General features: G+C 39.4%; 1 protein-coding gene across 1 annotated transcript in view; it reads left to right on the top strand.

Annotated features, from left to right (window-relative positions):
* The first annotated feature begins 1,381 nt into the window (after positions 1-1,381).
* Positions 1,382-18,860, top strand: part of KCNH5 (potassium voltage-gated channel subfamily H member 5) — a 393,607-nt gene continuing 376,128 nt past the window's right edge. Inside the window, exon 1 of the mRNA XM_027554270.1 lies at positions 1,382-2,069. Within this exon, the coding sequence (XP_027410071.1) occupies positions 1,997-2,069 (73 nt within the window). The 5' untranslated portion in view covers positions 1,382-1,996. The remainder of the gene's footprint in view (positions 2,070-18,860) is intronic.

Here is an 18,860-nt window from a genome sequence, read left to right as displayed (position 1 = left end):
AGAGGGGGACAGTAACTTGAGCGCACTTGGTAATCTAGGGGTCTCCAAAGGAAGTCCAGACACCATCCCCGCTTCCCTATTCCCCTGCCCAGAGTAGGGGCAGAGCAGAGGTTATTTCTTCTGACCCCTTCCAGGGAGAATCCTACTGCTTCTGAGCAGCCCAGTTTGATCGTTTCTAGCAAGGGTTATCTAGCACAGGTCCCAGCAAAGGGGACGCCCCCATCCAACTCTCCTTTAGCCTTCCTACTTTATGCTTTGCCTCGCCACTAACCTCTGACCCGGTGGGAGCGCACTTTCTGTCCTCACTCCTCTTCCCTGTTTATGCAGTCGTCCTTTCTAGACAGGCCCGGGAGAAGCCTCCGGAGCGAAAGCCTTAGATCAGTTATTCTTAAACTTGAGCAAGAAGAATATTTATCCGGAGCGCTTCTTAAAGCATTGTTAGCCCCAGCTCCCAGAGTTCCTGGTTTCCGAACTCTGGGGTAGAGCCGAATAATTTGCATTTTAAACAAGTTCTTAGGAGGTGCTTCCAGTCCGGGACCACTTAGAACCACGGCCTTAGATAAAAGGAGGTATCCTTGCCGTCATGAGCTCCCTCATTTCTTTTCCTCTGTTGCCCCAGTCCCTTCACACTTAGGCTATTTTCCCTTCTCCGTCACAGACTCTGGCTTGTGGGCTCTGTTTTTAACGGTTCCCCTCCTGTCGCTGGTTCCGAGCTTTGTAGGAAACGATTCCCGCTCGCAGTCTCCGGTCCTGGGCAGCTTCGCGCCCACCGCCTTCACGGTTTTTCCACTGCAAATGCTGCTCGCTGCACTCTCCTTCTCTTGGAGGGTGAATTAGTCACCCTCTTCCCCTACTCGTTTCATTAAGTGCAACCTTTCCCGCAACTTAGCGGCGGCGGGGCTCGCCGCTCGCCTCTGCGCTCCGCAGCCCTGGGAAGCATCCCAGTGCAGTCGCAGCGCCCCACCGAGCGCCAGACCTAGCCTGGGGTGCAGGGGCCATTTCCGAGCCCCTCCACCCCCCCCCCCCCCCCCTCCTCACCCTCCCAGCTCTGCGCTCGGACCTTATGTGGCTCTGGCTCCAAGGCGTGGGCTAGGGCGGGTGCAGAGAGCTCCTCTGTTAAGCTTCGGGAGCCCAAGCCCAGAGGGGGGCAGTAGCAGCGTCAGGTGGCTTCTCTGCGTCCCCGCGCGCCGCCCAGTCAGTCCCCTTTCCGCTCTCAGCCTGGGCTGGAGCGGGAGATGATCAACACCTCCGCCTCGGCAGCCGCGTTCCCGGGTGCAGTCGGGACTCTGGACCTTGGCAGGAGAAACGGAGATGTGACCCCCTCTGACTGCCTATTGCTCTCTTTGGCATCCTGCCTGCCTCTCCCCACTTTCTCGCCCTCTTCAGGGACCCATTGGACAGCGAGCGTTAGCCTCGATCTCCGGGAAGAGAAAAGCGGCCACCGGGCGCGCAGCCGGGCAGAAGTTGGGCTCAGCCGGGCAACCCTGAACCAGCCGCGCCAGAGGGGTGGATGAGGGAAGGGAGAGAGGAAGGGGCAGTAGAGAGGGCTTTGAGTAGGCTTTTCCTGCTCCCTCGGCCCCGATGGTCGGGGCAGGGGGAGAAATGCTGATCCCGCGCCTAGGTGACCGCCGCCGCGACAACAGCCTCAGCGGCAGCTTCAGCATCAGCACCGGCGGGACAGCGACAGCGGGGGCGGCGCAGGCGCATTGTGCCCCGCGGAGCCTGCAGTTCCCGAGCCCCGTGCGCGGCACCGCCACAGTCTGGGCAGCGGCGGCCGGGGGAGTGCTACTACCATGAACTGCCTGGTCCTTCTCCCCAGAGCTGCTCATCCGGGTCGGGCTGGAGACACAGTCAGGGGACCCCGCCGCCGCCGCCGCGCCCCCTCTTCTTTCGGCTCGATCTTCTCTTCCACCTTTTCCTCTTCTTGCTCCACCTTCTCTTCCTGCAACCCCCCCTCCCCCGCCGCGGATCCTGGCCGCTGCTCTTTAGACCCAGGATGCCGGGGGGCAAGAGAGGGCTGGTGGCACCGCAGAACACGTTTCTGGAAAACATCGTCAGGCGCTCCAGTGGTAAGAAGAGTTACAGTCAGAACACCCCTCCACCTGCATCCTGCCCACCCACGCCCCCATCCACCTCATCTCATCCCTCTCCCAAGGGGGGGAGGGGGATACGGACGGCCCTTTCCAATGGCTTCAGTTACCAGGTGGACCTGATGTGAGGTGGGGGTGGGAACGAGGTGGCAGAAAGAAAGTTTGTTGCAGCCCCTCCCCAAGACTTACTCACCCCCCTCCCACCTGTCCAGAGCCGGGAGCAGAGGAAGTCGAAGGGGAGTAGCGGGTAGGGAGGAGGTACAGCTGGAGAACAGAGTTGAGTTTGTTGAGGGATGTCTTTCTTGTTCATCTTTCCACCACATTTTTTTTTTTTTTTTAATCAAGTAGACTGCAGAGACTGATCAAATTTTTAATCTCGGTGGAAGGGCTTCCCTTAAGTTGGGAATGGCTGTGAAAGTGGCTCCTTAAGATTTAAGTCTCTGGAATGGCTTTCAGGCCCAATGGGCACCGTTCAAAGGAGCCTAGTGTTTGGGAGCCTAGTGCTTGGAATTGAACCTAAGAAAGAGGCTGTTCTGGAAAAAGGGAAAGGCTATTATTTTGGTCAAATTTGAAGTTTCTTTTTTCTGAGGCATTGGTCTGTGTTGATCTATATGATATATTTGATTTGACTTAAACAGGAGAAATATAGAGGGAACACAATAGCTACTGTGTTTTTAAAGTAACTAAAGAAACTATTTTAAAAATGCCGTCCTACCTTGCTACTGAGGCTAGGGTTTTCTTGCCTTAAAGTGACTTTAAATTTCTGTCCATTTCTGCCTTCATTTCCTCTAAGATATCTGAATGGGGATGGTTATATATTTCACCTTTTAGGACCTTGTAAACTTTGCATTTTACTGAAATATACATCTTCGACTTGTTTTCAAATCTTTTATATAATTTTTAATTTTACAAGCAAGATATGTAAAATATGTTTTAAAGTTGTCCTTTTTTCCTTCGGAAGCCAGTTATTTTATTTTGAGATCCTTTGCTTGGAGAATTATAAGAAAGACATTTCTGCATATTAATTACAGTAGATCTTGGACTAAAGCAATGGAAATGCTCTATGCAGTTCCATAATCATTGTTTAATCATTCATTCATTCAATTAAACAATATTTATTTGGATGCCTTATACAAGAGACACTCTGTGGAATCCTTTGGATAAAAAATGATTAAGACACTTGTGCTTTCAAAAAGCTCCCTGCTTAGTGGGCAAGACAGAGAGAGGCACAATTGTGCTTTTCCTGAATTGATAGATTAAGTTGTTAATTCTTAGGATATAATCTCTTCTAAAACTAGGTTTGCAAATATTTCCCTTGATTTTGGGACTGTAATGTAAGTGTCCCAAGGTACTTTTCATCAATCTCTGACATGGTATTAGGCTTTAATTTGTGACTTTTGACTTTATTTCTTCCTATTTTATCAATGCCTGTTTCAAGTCTTGAACTGACCTTTTGGGGTTGGAAAAAATGGCTAATAGGCCTGGTCTAGTTTTAAAAAATAACTATAATATTTTTAGCCATTCCAGTGTGATTTTGAGTGTGTGTTTGATTTTTTATGATAATATAAAATATGAACTCATTATGGTAGACAATTTGTATGTTTATACATTATTTCCTATATTAATATTGTATAGAAACCTGGAGTACAAAGAGATATTACTATTAAAACAACCAGTTTGGGAAATTTAAAGTTTATTGGAATTAGCTATTTAAGATATAGCTTTTAAGATAGAGCCCGTTTTTTTCAGCTTTCTCATCCTCTTGGGTTATTTCAACTCCATGCAATTTGGTCTGCAAGAGGACTTTTAAGAGAAGGCCTTAAAAATTTTTGGAGGGTTCTCTATTGCTCTGCATGGTAACTAGAAAGTAGATGAGAATTGACTGAAGTTTACTCTTATAGCATCTTTGGATGAAACTTCTTATACAGACTGAAACTATTAGCCAGTTTGCAGAATATCTTTTATTTTTGATATACCATGAAATTATGACTTACTTTATGTGGCTTAGAAATAGCTGCTTCTATTGCCTCCATTTTAAATCCACTATCCAAATTAATGAACGTTTTATCTTTTTTACACTTCATGTTATAATTGCTTCACTGGCTTAATGTTTCTTTCCATGGATAGCAGCTAGTACAAATGAAAATTCATCTGTTTTTGCATTTTAAATATCACCTCTAATTGCATGTGGCTAGCTTACAATACAGCTACTCAAAACCTCTCAGCTTTGTTTGAAATGTGTTAGATATTTGAGGTAAGTATATGTTCTTGTGTATGTAATCAGTACTGAAATGTCTCAATGCCACTTACATAGGAAGTACCTCAGAAATTGAGAATTATAGTGTTAAATTTTGTGGGAATATCCCACAGTTGTCGTCATTTGTATATGATTTGGCAGAGAAATAAAAAAATTCATTCTGAGAAATTGTTTAATTGAGATTAACAGAAAATACCCATCAGGGTTCTCACAGATGGATTGAGTTTGTCACAGTAAAGATTTCATTATTCAATAACTTAACAACATTGAAAGTGATGTATTTGCAGAGCTTTAGTGGAAAAAAAGGGAAGTGGTACTCCCAATATATTTAAGAATTGAAGAAAGATGGTTTGGGATTGGCTATTTACCTGTCCTCCATGAAATTCTTCTTTTTCTGACACAACCTCATTTTCTTCTTGTGAAAAGATCAGATCTTTTAGTGAGAATCAGATGGAGTACAAACATATGTAGAGCTGCACACAGATAAAATACAGACAGGTATCCACTCAGACACCAAGACAGATGCAGAGGAAATACATTCTTTCACACACTCAGTGGGCAAAAGAGAGATGTAAAAAGTAGCGGAATACAGAGAGGGAGGGAACAAGAAGTAGGGGAGAGAGAAAAGGAGGGATACAAGCTTTTATTTATTAGGCTATCACTAATGAGCTGAAATCTCAGTCAATTAGAAATCCATCAGAATACTTCTTGATGAAGAACAAAAGAGCAAGAAGTGTGATATATTTGGGTATAGTTTTTAAACATGAGGATTTCCTAATAGAGTTCCAAACTCCTCAGTTGCAATTTTCCAGAATAACGGTGCTGTATTCTTTGCCCTAGAGTGGCACTATGGCCTATTTGCTGTTATTTTACGCTTCATGAGATTGGATTTTTATTTTCCTTATTTAGTTGACTCAGTCTGTTATGGGAAAGCATTTCAAATTGTTATTGGTGATTCAAAGTCTATAAAATAAATAATGAGGGCCATTGAGTAGGATGGATACAAACATACTATATAGCCAAATACCCAAATGGTACAAGTAGGAAATTCCTCTTTTAAGATAAAAGATAAGATCATTTTTAGACAAATAAAAGGAATTACAATCATTACATGTGATTCTAATAGGCAGAGAGTGCACATTATTTACTCCAAGAAGTTGTAAAGGTCAAGAGCATAAATGCAATAGCAAGATTTAGATACATTTTTGGCTAGTAAAATCAAAGTATGTAGTTAGGAAGAGAAAGTTTAGGAACTATGTGGCGAGTTCATTACAGATATGCAATGTCTCATAGAAGGCTTCCATCCAAAGTGCTTACTGACTGAATCTGTGTTTGAAACATTATTAGGTTAGCTTTCCTTATTTAAATTTCAGTATTTTTGCAAGCTCTTCATCCATATGTTTTGGGCTGTAGGGAGCAGTACACTTATGGGTAGAGGGTAGGTACCTGAAAGAAAGTAGCAGTTTTTTAAAGACTTTTAGGTAGAACTTTAGATTTAAACAAAACAAAATATTTCCAAGGCCTTCAATGTGATTACTGCTTTGGGCAGTACATTTTTGTGTATATGTTGGCTTTGATTCCTTAGCAAATAGGCAGACATTGTTAGTTTGAGTGACAGTAACTAGTTGCCATTTTGAAATTTTTAACTATAAAAATAATTTCTTTTAAATTAGAATATAGCTATTGTTCTTTAATATTTTAGACATTAGGAAAAACTAGAAGTGTTTTCTTTTTAGAGAAAAAAAAGGGGCTCAGGAAAGAAGAAAACAGAAAAAGCAGTATTTTATGAACTGTTTAACCTTCAAGAGAAGCAACTCAGTATACTGTTTTCCATTTTACTTGAAATAGCTCCCCAAGTACTTTCTTTGCTCTTACCAATAGGAAAATCTAAAATAATTTTTGTGCTATAGTTAATATTTGTAAAAACTGAGATCTTAAATGAGATCCTATAGGAGAGGAAGTAGAAAACTAGTGATTTAAAAAAAAACAAACAAAAAAAAAGACATAATGACTCATAAGTATCATCCAATTTAAAAAAATGATGAAGGACAAATTTTTTTTTGGTATAGAGTACTTGATATTTTTTCTTGAAAGATCTAAAACATTCTTCAGGGGATATTGATAAAACCACTTAGAATTTCTGAAGCTTTGGTTTATCCAAGTCTTATGATGTATCAGTTCTACTTTTAAAATATCACAGAGGTTGAAATTACACTGACCACTTCTAAATTATATTTATGAGTAAGCCAGAGGATTGTCCCATTCTTCAGAGTCCACATTGCCTTATATAACAGATGCAGTACTTTGTTAACTAGGGAGTTGCTTATCCCAGGACATCCTTGTGTTCACTAGAAACTGCTCTGTTTGTCTGTCTTTTGCTTGATTCCAGAAGTAGTTCAGTTCAGTTCAGTCGCTCAGTTGTGTCCAACCCTTTGCGACCCCATGGACTGCAGAGGTAGAAATCCACACGCTTGGCCGTCTGTCAACTGCCCTACTAAAAGAAACCTATAGCACAGTATTTTATAGAGTAGAAGGGAGTAGCTATGATTTTTTTGACAGTGACTGAGTAAATTTCTGTAAAGGAGTCTTTTAGTTTAGTTAATATTTATCTTTTGCTTTCATTGTTAATAACAGCTGCTTGCTAGCATGGAGGAACAATGCTTCCACATTCTCCAGCCTTTAGTCTAGGAAAAGGTTGCACTGTCTTGTAGTTAAGATTCACCACAAGAGGGCACTATAGGTTCTGCCACAGGTAAACTAATTTACATCTGTTTCTCTTTTCTGTCCTTTTCCTCAAGTTTGGGGGTTAAAACTCAATGAAGTTAGCTGTCACTCTTGGCAGAAAATATCTAAAATAGAAGACCCATAAGAAAGTGAAATGAAGAAAGGAATTGCAATCTTATATTAGTTGATGATAACCAACATTTTCTGACTGACTGAATGTGATATTAGTAAAAAGTTTATGGAAACAAATTCAAATTTTAGATTAGTATAACATTCGCTTTAGCAGATGAACAAAATGTTATTGTAACCATCTCAATATGATAGTATATATAAAATATGAAGTTTTGCAGAATAATTATGTATAAATAATGTTCACATTAGAAGGATGAATACATATTTTCTGTTTCAACAAAAAATTTCCTCATCAGATGTCTTAATATAATTTTGATTAAGTTTGATCAAGTAGAATCAGTTCACGATAATGCTTTGATTTTATTAAAAGATAGTTTACAGATTTACAGATACTTACCTAGGATGTTACATGATTCTAGTAGTTCAATGTTATACAAACTTTAAAAATGAAATACAGAGCTAAAATAAATATTCTTCAAAGTTTTCCAAACTTATTAAACTCTCAAAAAATATGATTGGAGGTATAGTACTCCTTTAAGAGGTTTTATTTCTTATCCGTCATCAAGTTTGAATCTTGGTTTTAGGGATTTTTTTTTTTTTTCTTTTTGGTAGGGTTAGAAACCATATTTTGAGAGATGCTCTGAAATATCCTAAACAAAATCAAGTTTTAGTGGGAAAAATTAAAATGTGTCACACAGTACTTTTATGAATAACAGATACAGTGTGATCGGAGAAGGCAATGGCACCCCACTCCAGTACTCCTGCCTGGAAAATCCCATGGACGGAGAAGCCTGGTGGGCTGTAGTCCATGGGGTCGCTAGGAGTCGGACACGACTGAGCGACTTCACTTTGACTTTTCACTTTCATGCATTGGAGAAGGAAATGGCAACCCACTCCAGTGTTCTTGCCTGGAGAATCCCAGGGATGGGGGAGCCTGGTGGGCTGCCGTCTATGGGGTTGCACAGAGTCGGACACGACTGAAGCGACAGCAGCAGCAGCAGCAGTGTGAAAACAAATAAACCTGAATAACAAATCACAAAACCAGTGGTAATTATTGTGGAAATTGAGGTCAAAGAAAGTAGTCTTTATGTGTTGTAAGAAATGGACATTTGTAAAATATTTTTCTTTACTAATAGAATTTTAAAAAATCCAGTCTCATGTTCTTGCCACACACACAATAAAGCAGAATAGTAACTATGTGAAATGATGGACATGTTGATTAGCTTGATTGTATACGATATGAAATCATCAAGTTATATACTTTAAATATATACAATTTTTATTTGTCAGTTATACCTCAGCAAGCCTGAAAAAACATCCTCAGTGTATTTCACTAAATATGCTAGCTTAATAATGTAGGATATAACTCCTTTTCGTCATTGAAGAATGACTAAAAAGAGTCATTTGAATATTCTCATTTTATATAATGTAGATGTTTTAATATTAGAAAGACTTGGTCTTGAAAGATAGTTGATCAAATGAACACTGACAATATTGTCACATATTTCAGAGTGCATTTTAGACATTATTTAAGTATTTGGTTGTTTATGAATATTACTACTAATGCAAAGAAGTATTTGTATACATTCTAGATAATGGTTTTTTTGATATATTAAGCTTTCACATGGGAAAAGATAAGAAAATTAAATAAAAAGTGAAATAATTTATAAAGGAAGAGTGGTTGAAAAGCAATTTGAAATCTTATTGAAATGAATTTCTTTCTTTATTGGGTCTGGTCCCATCAGGGAAACATAAGTACTAAGTCCTATTGATTTCACAAGATATATGATTTTAGATCTGAGATTAGGTGCACAATCAGCAGTTTCTAGAGATAATGACAAATAGCTGGGAAGTCAGGGACGTGTCGGATATGGACTAAGCTGCTTGAGGATATGGGTTGTACCTTACACATACTTTTATGTCCTCCGCTGTGGAGAGCACTGTGTACTAGTTGAATAAATGTTTTTTTTTTTTTTTTAATTTTGTCTCCTAAATTAACCAAGTCTAGAATTGATGTTTTTCTAAAATATGGCTGATTAAATCTATTAGGTAAGCTTGTATCAGTAATTGCATAGTTTAAAATATTTAGATAACCAATGTGTAGATCTGAACATGGAAATCACATTGAATGGGGAAAATCAGATGGGATTCTTGAGAGCATGAAAGGTGAATGTGTGAGTGATGTCACATTCATCTCTTATTGCAACTGGATATACAGCTGAAATACTTACTGTCATTTTTTGTTCTGATCGCTAAGTCTTAAAACGTAGACTATTTTATATAGGAAATAACTTTATAAATTTGTTGATTCTAATTAATTCTTTTTGTAAAACGATTTTGCATTAGGAGTTATTGATGGTAAGTTTTATCCTTGGAAATTGGTCTATATCAATTTATGTATCTTCTGAGTGAGTTCCGCCTTGAGAAGCAGCTGGCAGTCCTGTGCAGTAATCAGAAGAAGAGACAGGATACATTTTGGCTTGTTAGAGCCTGCAGGGTCAGCCTCAGGTCACCAAGTTTAACTGGAAAACAACTCACTTAGACTAAGAAAGAGCAAAAGTTCATCTTTATCCTCATCTTTTCTGTAAGCCTTTTCATGTCTCCTGGCATATTTTTAATTTGGGACAAATTATAGCACAATGAGTTTATTTTCACAGTGTTGAGAGAATAGAGAAAATTTTCAATGAGGATTAAACAGTCTGGGAATAAACTCACCTAAAATAACTCCCATCCTTTTGCTTGACCTTCATACTCTTTCTAGTTAATCATTCACTAATTCGATAATTTGACATAAATTTGTTGAGTGCCCACCATGTACTAGACTCTGATCTAAGCACTGGGGCTGCACATTGAACACAATGATAAAACAAATGTTTCCTCCCGCCCCTTTTTTCTTTCTGTGATGGGCAGGGTACACACCGGTTAGGCACCATGGGTTCTGGAGGCTTGCATTAAAGTCCTGGCTCTGATGCTTACTAGCTCTGTGACGAACTTGTCTGTCCCTAGTTTTCTGCTCTGCAAAATGCAAGTAATAATAGTGCCTAGCTTACACGGTGCTGAAGTGAGGATTAAATGAGAAGATACGTGCAAAGTGCTGAGAACAGAGTCTGGCACTTAACAAGTTCCATGTCAGTATTAGTGTAGCTAGTTATTATTATTATTTAGATGTTTAACACTTTGAATGCACCATTTGTAGTTGATGCCTTTAATTCTTGGTCACCACTTCCTTTCGAACCTCCTTTCGGTGGATTTCTGACTAAACTGAAATGTTGAGACTTCCTGCTGCTGCTGCTGCTAAGTCGCTTCAGTTGTGTCTGACTCTGTGCGACCCCATAGATGGCAGCCCACCAGGCTCCTCCGTCCTTGGGATTCTCCAGGCAAGAACACTGGAATGGGTTGCCATTTCCTTCTCCAATGCATGAAAGGGAAAAGGGAAAGTGAAGTCGTGTCGGACTCTTCGTGACCCCATGGACTGCAGCCCACCAGGCTCCTCCATCCATGGGATTTTCCAGGCAAGAGTACTGGAGTGGGGTGCCATTGCCTTCTCCATGAGACTTCCTAGAAGGTTACAAGTGAACATTCTTGTGAATCCAGAAACCTTTCATTTGTCCATATTTTTCTAGTTTTGCAGGATTTAAGACTCTGCTCCCCTATCCTCTCCTCACTTTTTGGCTTTTGTGACTTTGTACTTTCTCTTGCCATTTTCCCTTTAATTTTCTATTCTCTTTCCACTCCCCTTCCCTCACATCCCCTCCTTTCTCCCCTCCCAAAGGGGAGGTTCAACTCATGTTCAACTTTCAACTGTTTTTCTTAACATTTATACCCTTCTTTTCAGAGCAAGTTTGTCCTCTGTCATAATTTAAACTTTATCCTTTCTGTTCTCCAGTCCCATGTTACCAGTGGCCTACAGAATTTCTCCTGTGCTCCCCACAAGTTATCTAAAACTCAGTATGGCCACAGCATTGAATTTATCATTGTTTTTGGTGTCAAGCAGACTTACTTCCTTTGGTATTTCCCCATTTCTGTCAAAGGTGTCTTTAATATTTTAATCTTTTAGTCTAGAAATTTTAGGGTCATTTTTGGCTTCCCATGCAGTATAATACTAGTCTTACTTCCTAACCAGATTATTTATCTCTAGGGGTAAGAATTTTGCCATATATTCCTGCTGTACTCTTTATAAGTGCTGGGTGCAGAGTGAGTGGATGTATGATAGTTCACTGTACTGACTCATCTCGGGGCATGAGATGTGTCCACAACTGGCATCACGTATGGCCAATGTGTATAAGTATGATGGACTAAAGTAGGAATTACAGGTTGAAAGAAGAGTTGCATCATTAACTGGGCCCAGAAATGAAAGATCTCTGAGAGTGAGGAATGAAAGGTGTGATATGTTCTTCTTGTTCATTCCTAAGCAGCCTCTTTTTCTACTAGAGCAACCATAGTCAAGGTAACTGGTCATTTTTCTGGAACTCTGTAGGGCAGAAAACAGTGCTCTCAACAGATAAAAGGCATTTCCATCTTGTCTCGACACAGACTTCTGTCCTGACTCTAGCCATCGGTCTAGGTGACATCTAGGACTCTACAGGATTACAGTATTAATGATTACCTTGCAGGGTTGCTGGAAAGATTCAGCAAACTCACAAATGTGGTGGCTCTGGCACTGTGCCTCGTCAAGGGCTTAAAAAATATTCACCTGTTCCTATTTTTCTCTAAAGTGGGAGTGGTTTTTTCTTTTTTTTTTTTAACCTGAAGAAAGGAAAGTATTAAATAGCTGAGACTTTCTTGAGTTTTATCCTGGTGGATCTTAGCTTAAAGACATTTGGCTTCACTTTACCAAGGGCGTACTTATTTGGAGAAAAACCCAAAACAAACACCGCTCTTCCCTACAATGACAAAAAACTACTACTTACAGTCAAAGAAGCATCAGTTCTTTTTGCCTCAGTAATTGGTAATGCTTGGATAAGCTCAAGAAGAAGGCAGAAATTTAGCTTCTTTTTGTAACCGGCTTAGTTAAATCTGGCCAAAGGAGAGAAATTTGAATATGTGATCTGTATCTTTCCCTTGAACAATTAGCTCCTACTGCATAGATAGTAGAAATTAAAATATATATATATAGGACAAAGCTTTAGCAATTAATTGGATTATAAATGTATTTAGAAAAGCCTCGCTTCTATTTTTCTACTAGGTGTGGAGCTGAGACTAGTCTTTTAATTGAAATTCTTCATTAGTTATCTTGCCATTAGTGTTTGATAGCCTTAAAAGGTAAACTCTAAAGAAAATAGAATCCCTTTATAAGAGCTGAAGTTCATTTGAAAAAACAAGGTTTGTTTATTTTCAAGATTGAAAATGATGCTTAAACATTAAATATGTAATACTTCTCCCCACTGATAAACGTAACTTGACTGATTTAGCTTCTATCCAAGATTATGTAACTAGTGAATGTTTTACATCCTTATGTATTTTAAGAAATATCATTGTAATAAAATTCAGTAAAAATTTGTTTGTATCTACATGGGTGAAGATTTTCTGTTGTACTATGAGACTACAAATCATACAGGCCATCATTGCAGTTATTTTTTATTTTTAATGATGCTGATGAGTGTACTTTTAAGAAACATATCTTTCATAAAGAAAACACCAATGGACATTCTTTTATGTGTGTGTGTATAGAAATATTTTCTATAACAAAATTGCTATTTTCCTACCATTAGAATTTCAGGAATATATGTTAAAATAGCTCGTGAATCCTGAACCACTTTGGCTGGATGGAAAAATGAATTTAATGCCATCAAAGAAACACAGAAACTTAAAAATGTACCTTTGATCTTGAAGGAGATGAAAAGTGGAGGCATATTTATATCTTTGATGACAGCTGAACAAGTTTGAATAAATTAACAGATTTTTTTTGCATATTTCAAACTCCCACAGTGATGGTCTGCTTAATGTTGCCAATATTATTATATAATAATTAGTCTCATTGTGAAAGGTACAAAGCGTATGTGTCTACATACACACATACACACACATACTCACGCACACACACATTTCTTTGATATAGAGCTGTAGGATAAAGGTATATTTGTGAGGACTGAAACATACCAGTCTTATATTCTATTGTTGACATAGTAGAAGTGGGTAATGCACCTACCAGAAATCAACATTGTGGATGTGGGCATGACGTATAAATTATTTATGCTTTTGTTTAGCCATCTGTGCCAGGATTTTATTTAACCCAAATAAAATGTGCTATATGTGCCTCAGGGATTGTTCTGCTGTTTCTGTTCTCTGAAACTTAAATATATCTATAGATACCACTCACCCAGAAGACAAGTTTAAAAAGTAATATGTGCTGCATGATTTAAATTCACAAGTTTCCAGAGTTCAGGGAAATCTGTGTTGGAACACCTAATTTTTTTTTTTTTTTTTAACAGAACTGTCCATTCTTTGAAAAAAAAAATACCTAGCACAATCCCTATCTATATTCTTGACAATGTCTAGCGTTGCTCTAATAATTATTTATTGACTGTATGACTTTAGGAATAAGAATTTTTCTATTTGATTTGATCATTCAACAAACTTTTGTGTGTATACAGTGGTGAACCAACATACATGGTCGCTGCCCTCATGGAACTTGTAGTCTGGTGGGGAAACAGGCATTTCACCAACCCAAACCAAATATAAATTATAAATTGTGGTAAGCATTTTGAAGGAACAGGGGAGGGTGCTGTGGTCAAGTGTATTTGAGACTAATTTTGACTGGGAGGTGGTGTCTGGGAAGACATTCCTAAGAAAGTAGTGTTGAATTAAGACCTAAAGTAAGAGGTACATAGATGATGAATGGACAGAAGACTATTTCAGACAGAGAAAACTTGTAAACAGTCCTAAGAAGGAAGAGAAAATGAGTGGCTGGGTTTGTGAAGCTTAGAAGCCAGTGTAGTTGCATCTCAGTGGACAAAAAAAGAGAAATGTGGAAAACCAGGGTGGAGAGACATAAACCTGACTATTCAGGGAAAGGCTTTTGCATTGTATTCCAAGTGCAGTGGACAGATCTTCTGGCTGCAGGGGTCATTTGCTGTATAATGGCAAGTTGGGTTGGAGGAAAGAACAGTGCCAGTAGGGAACTAGCCAGGAGACTCTTGTGATAGTCTGGGCAAGAAATGGTGGGGTATTTTGCCTGGGATGGTACCTGTAGAGTTTAAGAGAAGTGGGTGCTTCTGCTGGTAAAATTATTAGGGTTTAGTGTTGAAGTTTGAACCAGTCCATTATTCCATGTTCAGTTCTAACTGATGCTTCTTGTCCTGCATATAGGTTTCTCAGGAGGCAGGTAAGGTGGTCTGATAGTCCAGTCTCTTCAAGAATATTCCATAGTTTGTTGTGATCCACATAGTCAAAGGTTTTAGCATAGTCAATGAAGCAGAAGTAGATATTTTTCTGGAATTCCCTATGATCCAGCGATTGTTGGCAGTTTGATCTCTGGTTCCCCTGCCTTTTCTAAATCCAGCTTGTACATCTGGAAGTTCTCAGTTCATGTACTGCTGAAGCCTAGCTTGAAGGATTTTGAGTATTACCTTGCTAGTATGTGAAATGAGCACAATTCTATGGTAATTTGAACATTCTTTGGCATTGCCTTTCTTTGGGATTGGAATGAAAACTGACTTATTCCAGTCCTGTGTCCACTACTGAGTTTTCCAAATTTGCTGGCACATTGAGTGTAGCACTTTCACAGCATCATTTTTTTAGGATTTGAAATAGCTCAGCTGGAATTCCATCATCTCCACTAGCTTTGTTTGCAGCAAAGCTTGCTAAGGCCCACTCGACTTCACACTCCAGGATATCTGGCTCTACGTGAGTGACCGACAACACCGTTGTGATTATCTGGGTGATTAGGACCTTTTTTGTACAGTTCTGTGTATTCTTGCCGCCTTTTCTTGATCTCTTCTGCTTCTATTAGGTCCTTGCCATTTCTGTTCTTTATTGTGCCCATCCTTGCATGAAATGTTCCCTTGGTATCTACAATTTTCTTAAAGAGATCTCTAGTCTTTCCTATTCTATTGTTTTCCTCTGTTTTGTTGCATTGTTCACTTAAGAAGACTTTCTTATCTCTCCTTGCTTTTCTCTGGAATTCTGCATCCAGTTGGGTATATCTTTCCCTTTCTCCTTTGCCTTTCATTTCTCTTCTTTCCTAAGCTATTTATAAAGCCTCCTCAGACAACCACTTTGCCTTCTTGTATTTCTTTTTCTTGGGAATGGTTTTGGTCACCACTTCCTATGCAGTGTTATGAATCTCTGTCCATAGTTCTTCAGGCACTCTGTCTACCAGATCTAATCCCTTGAATCTGTTTGTCACCTCCACTGTGTAATCACAAAGGATTTGATTTAGGTCATACCCCAATGGCTTTATTCAATTTGAGCCTGAATTTTGCAAAAGGATGAATTTCAATAAGTGATGAATTGGATGGCACGAATGAAGAGGTGTGAAGCATGGGGTTTTGGCTCAAGCACCTGGGAATATATGGAGGTAGGGATGGAGATGGGGAAAACTGAGATGGAGAAAACTGGAAGATTACTAGGTATAGTGTGAAGCTCTAGATATCACCTGCATTATCACTTTGCCTTCTAGCTCCCTTTTCATTCCTTGGAAGAAAATAATGCAGCCGAAGAGAGCTTTGCTCAGTGTGATTGTGTGCAGAAGTGATTTCTGTATTCTTCTTCCAGAGGTTCAGAAAAAGAGTATCAGGTAATTAACCTGATCAGTCTGGTTGTTTTGTGGATTAGAAACATGTAGCTTCAGATTTTAATAGGAGGCCGGCTCACATGAGAGACAAAATTCTGAGGGGTATGTATGTATGTTTCTTAAGTGGGTTTTTAAAATTGAAGTAAGTATAGTTGATTTATAATATTATATTAATTTCAGAAGTATAACAATGATTTAAAATTTTTGTAGATTATACTACATTTAAAGTTATGATGAAATATTGGCTATACTCTCTGTGCTGTACAATATAACTTGTAGCTTATTTATTTTATACAGTATCAATAGTTTGTAGGTCAGTCTCCTATCCCTATCTTGTCCCTACTCCCTTCTCTAACCAAAATTCTAAATCAAATGTAACTTTATAATGAATATTTGACAGTCAGTAGCTCAGCTGGTGAAAAATCTGCCTGCAATGCATGAGACTCAGTTCAATTCTTGGGGCAGGAAGATCCGCTGGAGAAGGGATAGGCTACCCACTCCAGTATTCTTGGGCTTCCCCGGGTGGCTCGGATGGTAAAGAATCCATCTGCAATGCAGGAGACCTTTCAATTTCACTTTTCAGTGTTGAAATACCCTTTTCAATCCCTTTTAGAAAACATTAGTGATTGGTTCATGAATTTCATTGTGTTGCTTTCAAGCTCCAAATTTCCCTTCTTGGCCACTGATTTTTGGAATTTGAATTCTTTTGCTCTTTGAATCAGAGGATTGTGGAGGGCGGGGTAATACTTGGAGCTGTGAGAGTCTACACTCCAGTCCTTCCCTTCCAGTGCTCACTTTGTGGGTTTAACCTCTGTTGGAGGAGCTCTATGCCAGGGTTTTAGGGCTTTCAGAATAAGAGTAATGACTTCTAGGTGATGTGCTTCTCCAAGGCTAGGACTAAATGAATATAATCAGAAGGAGAATCTGGTTGACTTTCCTCGGAAGCAGCTCTAGATCTTGGAAAAAGTATAAATTTGTGAGCAAGTTTTATTCAGTGTTTCTGGCTTCTTTTTGTGAAGACCTTTCCTTTCCTACCTCCACTGCCAGTCTTCTCTCTTCCTCAGGACTCTATAGAATTCCTTTGTGTCTTGTAAAAGCAGAAGTGTTAGTCTCTCCGTTGTGTCCGACTCTGCAATCTCATGGACTGGGACCCACCAGGCTCCTCTGTCCATGGAATCTCCAGGGAAGAATACTGGAGTGGGTGGCCATCCCCTTCTCCAGGGGATCTTCATGACCCAGGGATCAAACTCTGGTCTCCTGCATTATGGTAGCACTTGTTAAAATATCTGAAAATTTCTCTGTGCTTGTATGGTGAAATACTTCTCTCTAGGGTAATTTGCATAAAAATGATGAGAGGAAGAGAGAGAGGTTTAACACCTCAACAGGTGTTCCATACTTTCATTGTTTATGAAATTTCTGGATCAGAAAAGGGTGTAGTTTTCATTAAAAACAAAATAAATGAAACAAAAACCTCAATAAGTATCTAATCATGCCAGACACAGCTAATGTTGCAGTAGAGGAAAGGCATCATTTTCCTAGGAAGGGGAGAAACATCTAATATGCTTTTATATTGTTTTCATTGACTGAATATAACCTTTCTTCTTCCAGAAACTTCTGTCAGCAAAATTATTGACCTCATGGTTTGTACACGATCTCCTTTAGGAATGGGATTAATGTGTAGTGGTGTTAAATTGAATGTCATTATTTTCCTTGTTGTCTGAAGAAATAGGCCTGTAAAGAGGAAGGGCTTCCTTTATATTACATGAAAACAAAAGTTTAAACAGCAGTTCAGAAATATAATGGCGGAAGAGAAAGTCTTAGATAGTGAGACCTAATTCTATCTTTCTCCCCCACTAAATTCCCTTTACCCGTGTTTGCCAAGTTTTCTAACGCCCCTGGCCGGTTTTCCTATCCTTAAAAGTAAGGAAAGGATGCACAAGATGAGTGTATTCATGAGCTTGAGGAATCACCTGATGACCTCACTAAAAAGCAGATTCTGATGCATTTGCTGTGTGGGTCCCAGATTCTGCATTGCTCAGAAACTCCCAGGTGATACTGGTCCACACTTTGAGTAGCAAGGTATGAGAGCAAAGTTTTCCAAACCTGACAGCCTGAGGCTGACCTTTGTGGCTGTATTTTTGTGTGGCTGCCAACATTTAGGGCTTATTGAAGTAGATCAGGGCTTCTCCACCCTGGCTACATGTTATATCACTTGAGAAGATTTAAATATTGATACTTATGCCTGTTTCTCACTCCAGATGCATGAAAATCACTCTTTTGAGAGGTGGAGTCACACGAGTAACTCCTGTGATCCCCTTCAATTCTCCTCAACCTCCATCCCAATCAAATGAATAGTCAAAATTGAGAAACACTCATAAAGATCCTGGTGGTCTTGTGATTTAGTTTTTGACCGTCCAAGCCTTGAGGAAAAAGTGTTTCACTTCATGTCCATCTCTGGGAGGATATTGGATGGTCTTGAAAAAATACAATGAAATGTTTTTGAGCCCCAGACTCTTGCAGAGATCTGTTTGAGAATCTGTTCTTGTGTGGGATTATTGCTTCTGAAATGTTTTACTGGACTACTACCATCTGTGACAGAAAATTACCCAATTCTTAGATGCCTCAATAGAAACATATGTGTGTTTAAAACATTTGGACATGATTGTTGCTAAATCACGTGGCTTATAACCAACAAAAATTTATTTCTCACCGTTCTGTGGTCTGCAAAGCCATGGTCAGGGTGCCAGCATTGTCAGATTCTGGTGAGAGTGCTCTTCCTGGTTGTAGACTGCTGACTTCTCATTGTATCTTCCTCATATGATTGGAAGCCAAGCAGAGGGAGCAAGCTCCCATGTCATTATAAGTGTCCTAATCCCAGTCATGATGGGCTCCATCCTCATGACCTCATTGAATCCTATCAAAT

This window comes from Bos indicus x Bos taurus, chromosome 10 (assembly GCF_003369695.1).
Source record: "Bos indicus x Bos taurus breed Angus x Brahman F1 hybrid chromosome 10, Bos_hybrid_MaternalHap_v2.0, whole genome shotgun sequence".
Lineage (NCBI taxonomy): Eukaryota > Metazoa > Chordata > Mammalia > Artiodactyla > Bovidae > Bos > Bos indicus x Bos taurus.
This window is presented reverse-complemented; position numbering and strand designations above follow the sequence as displayed.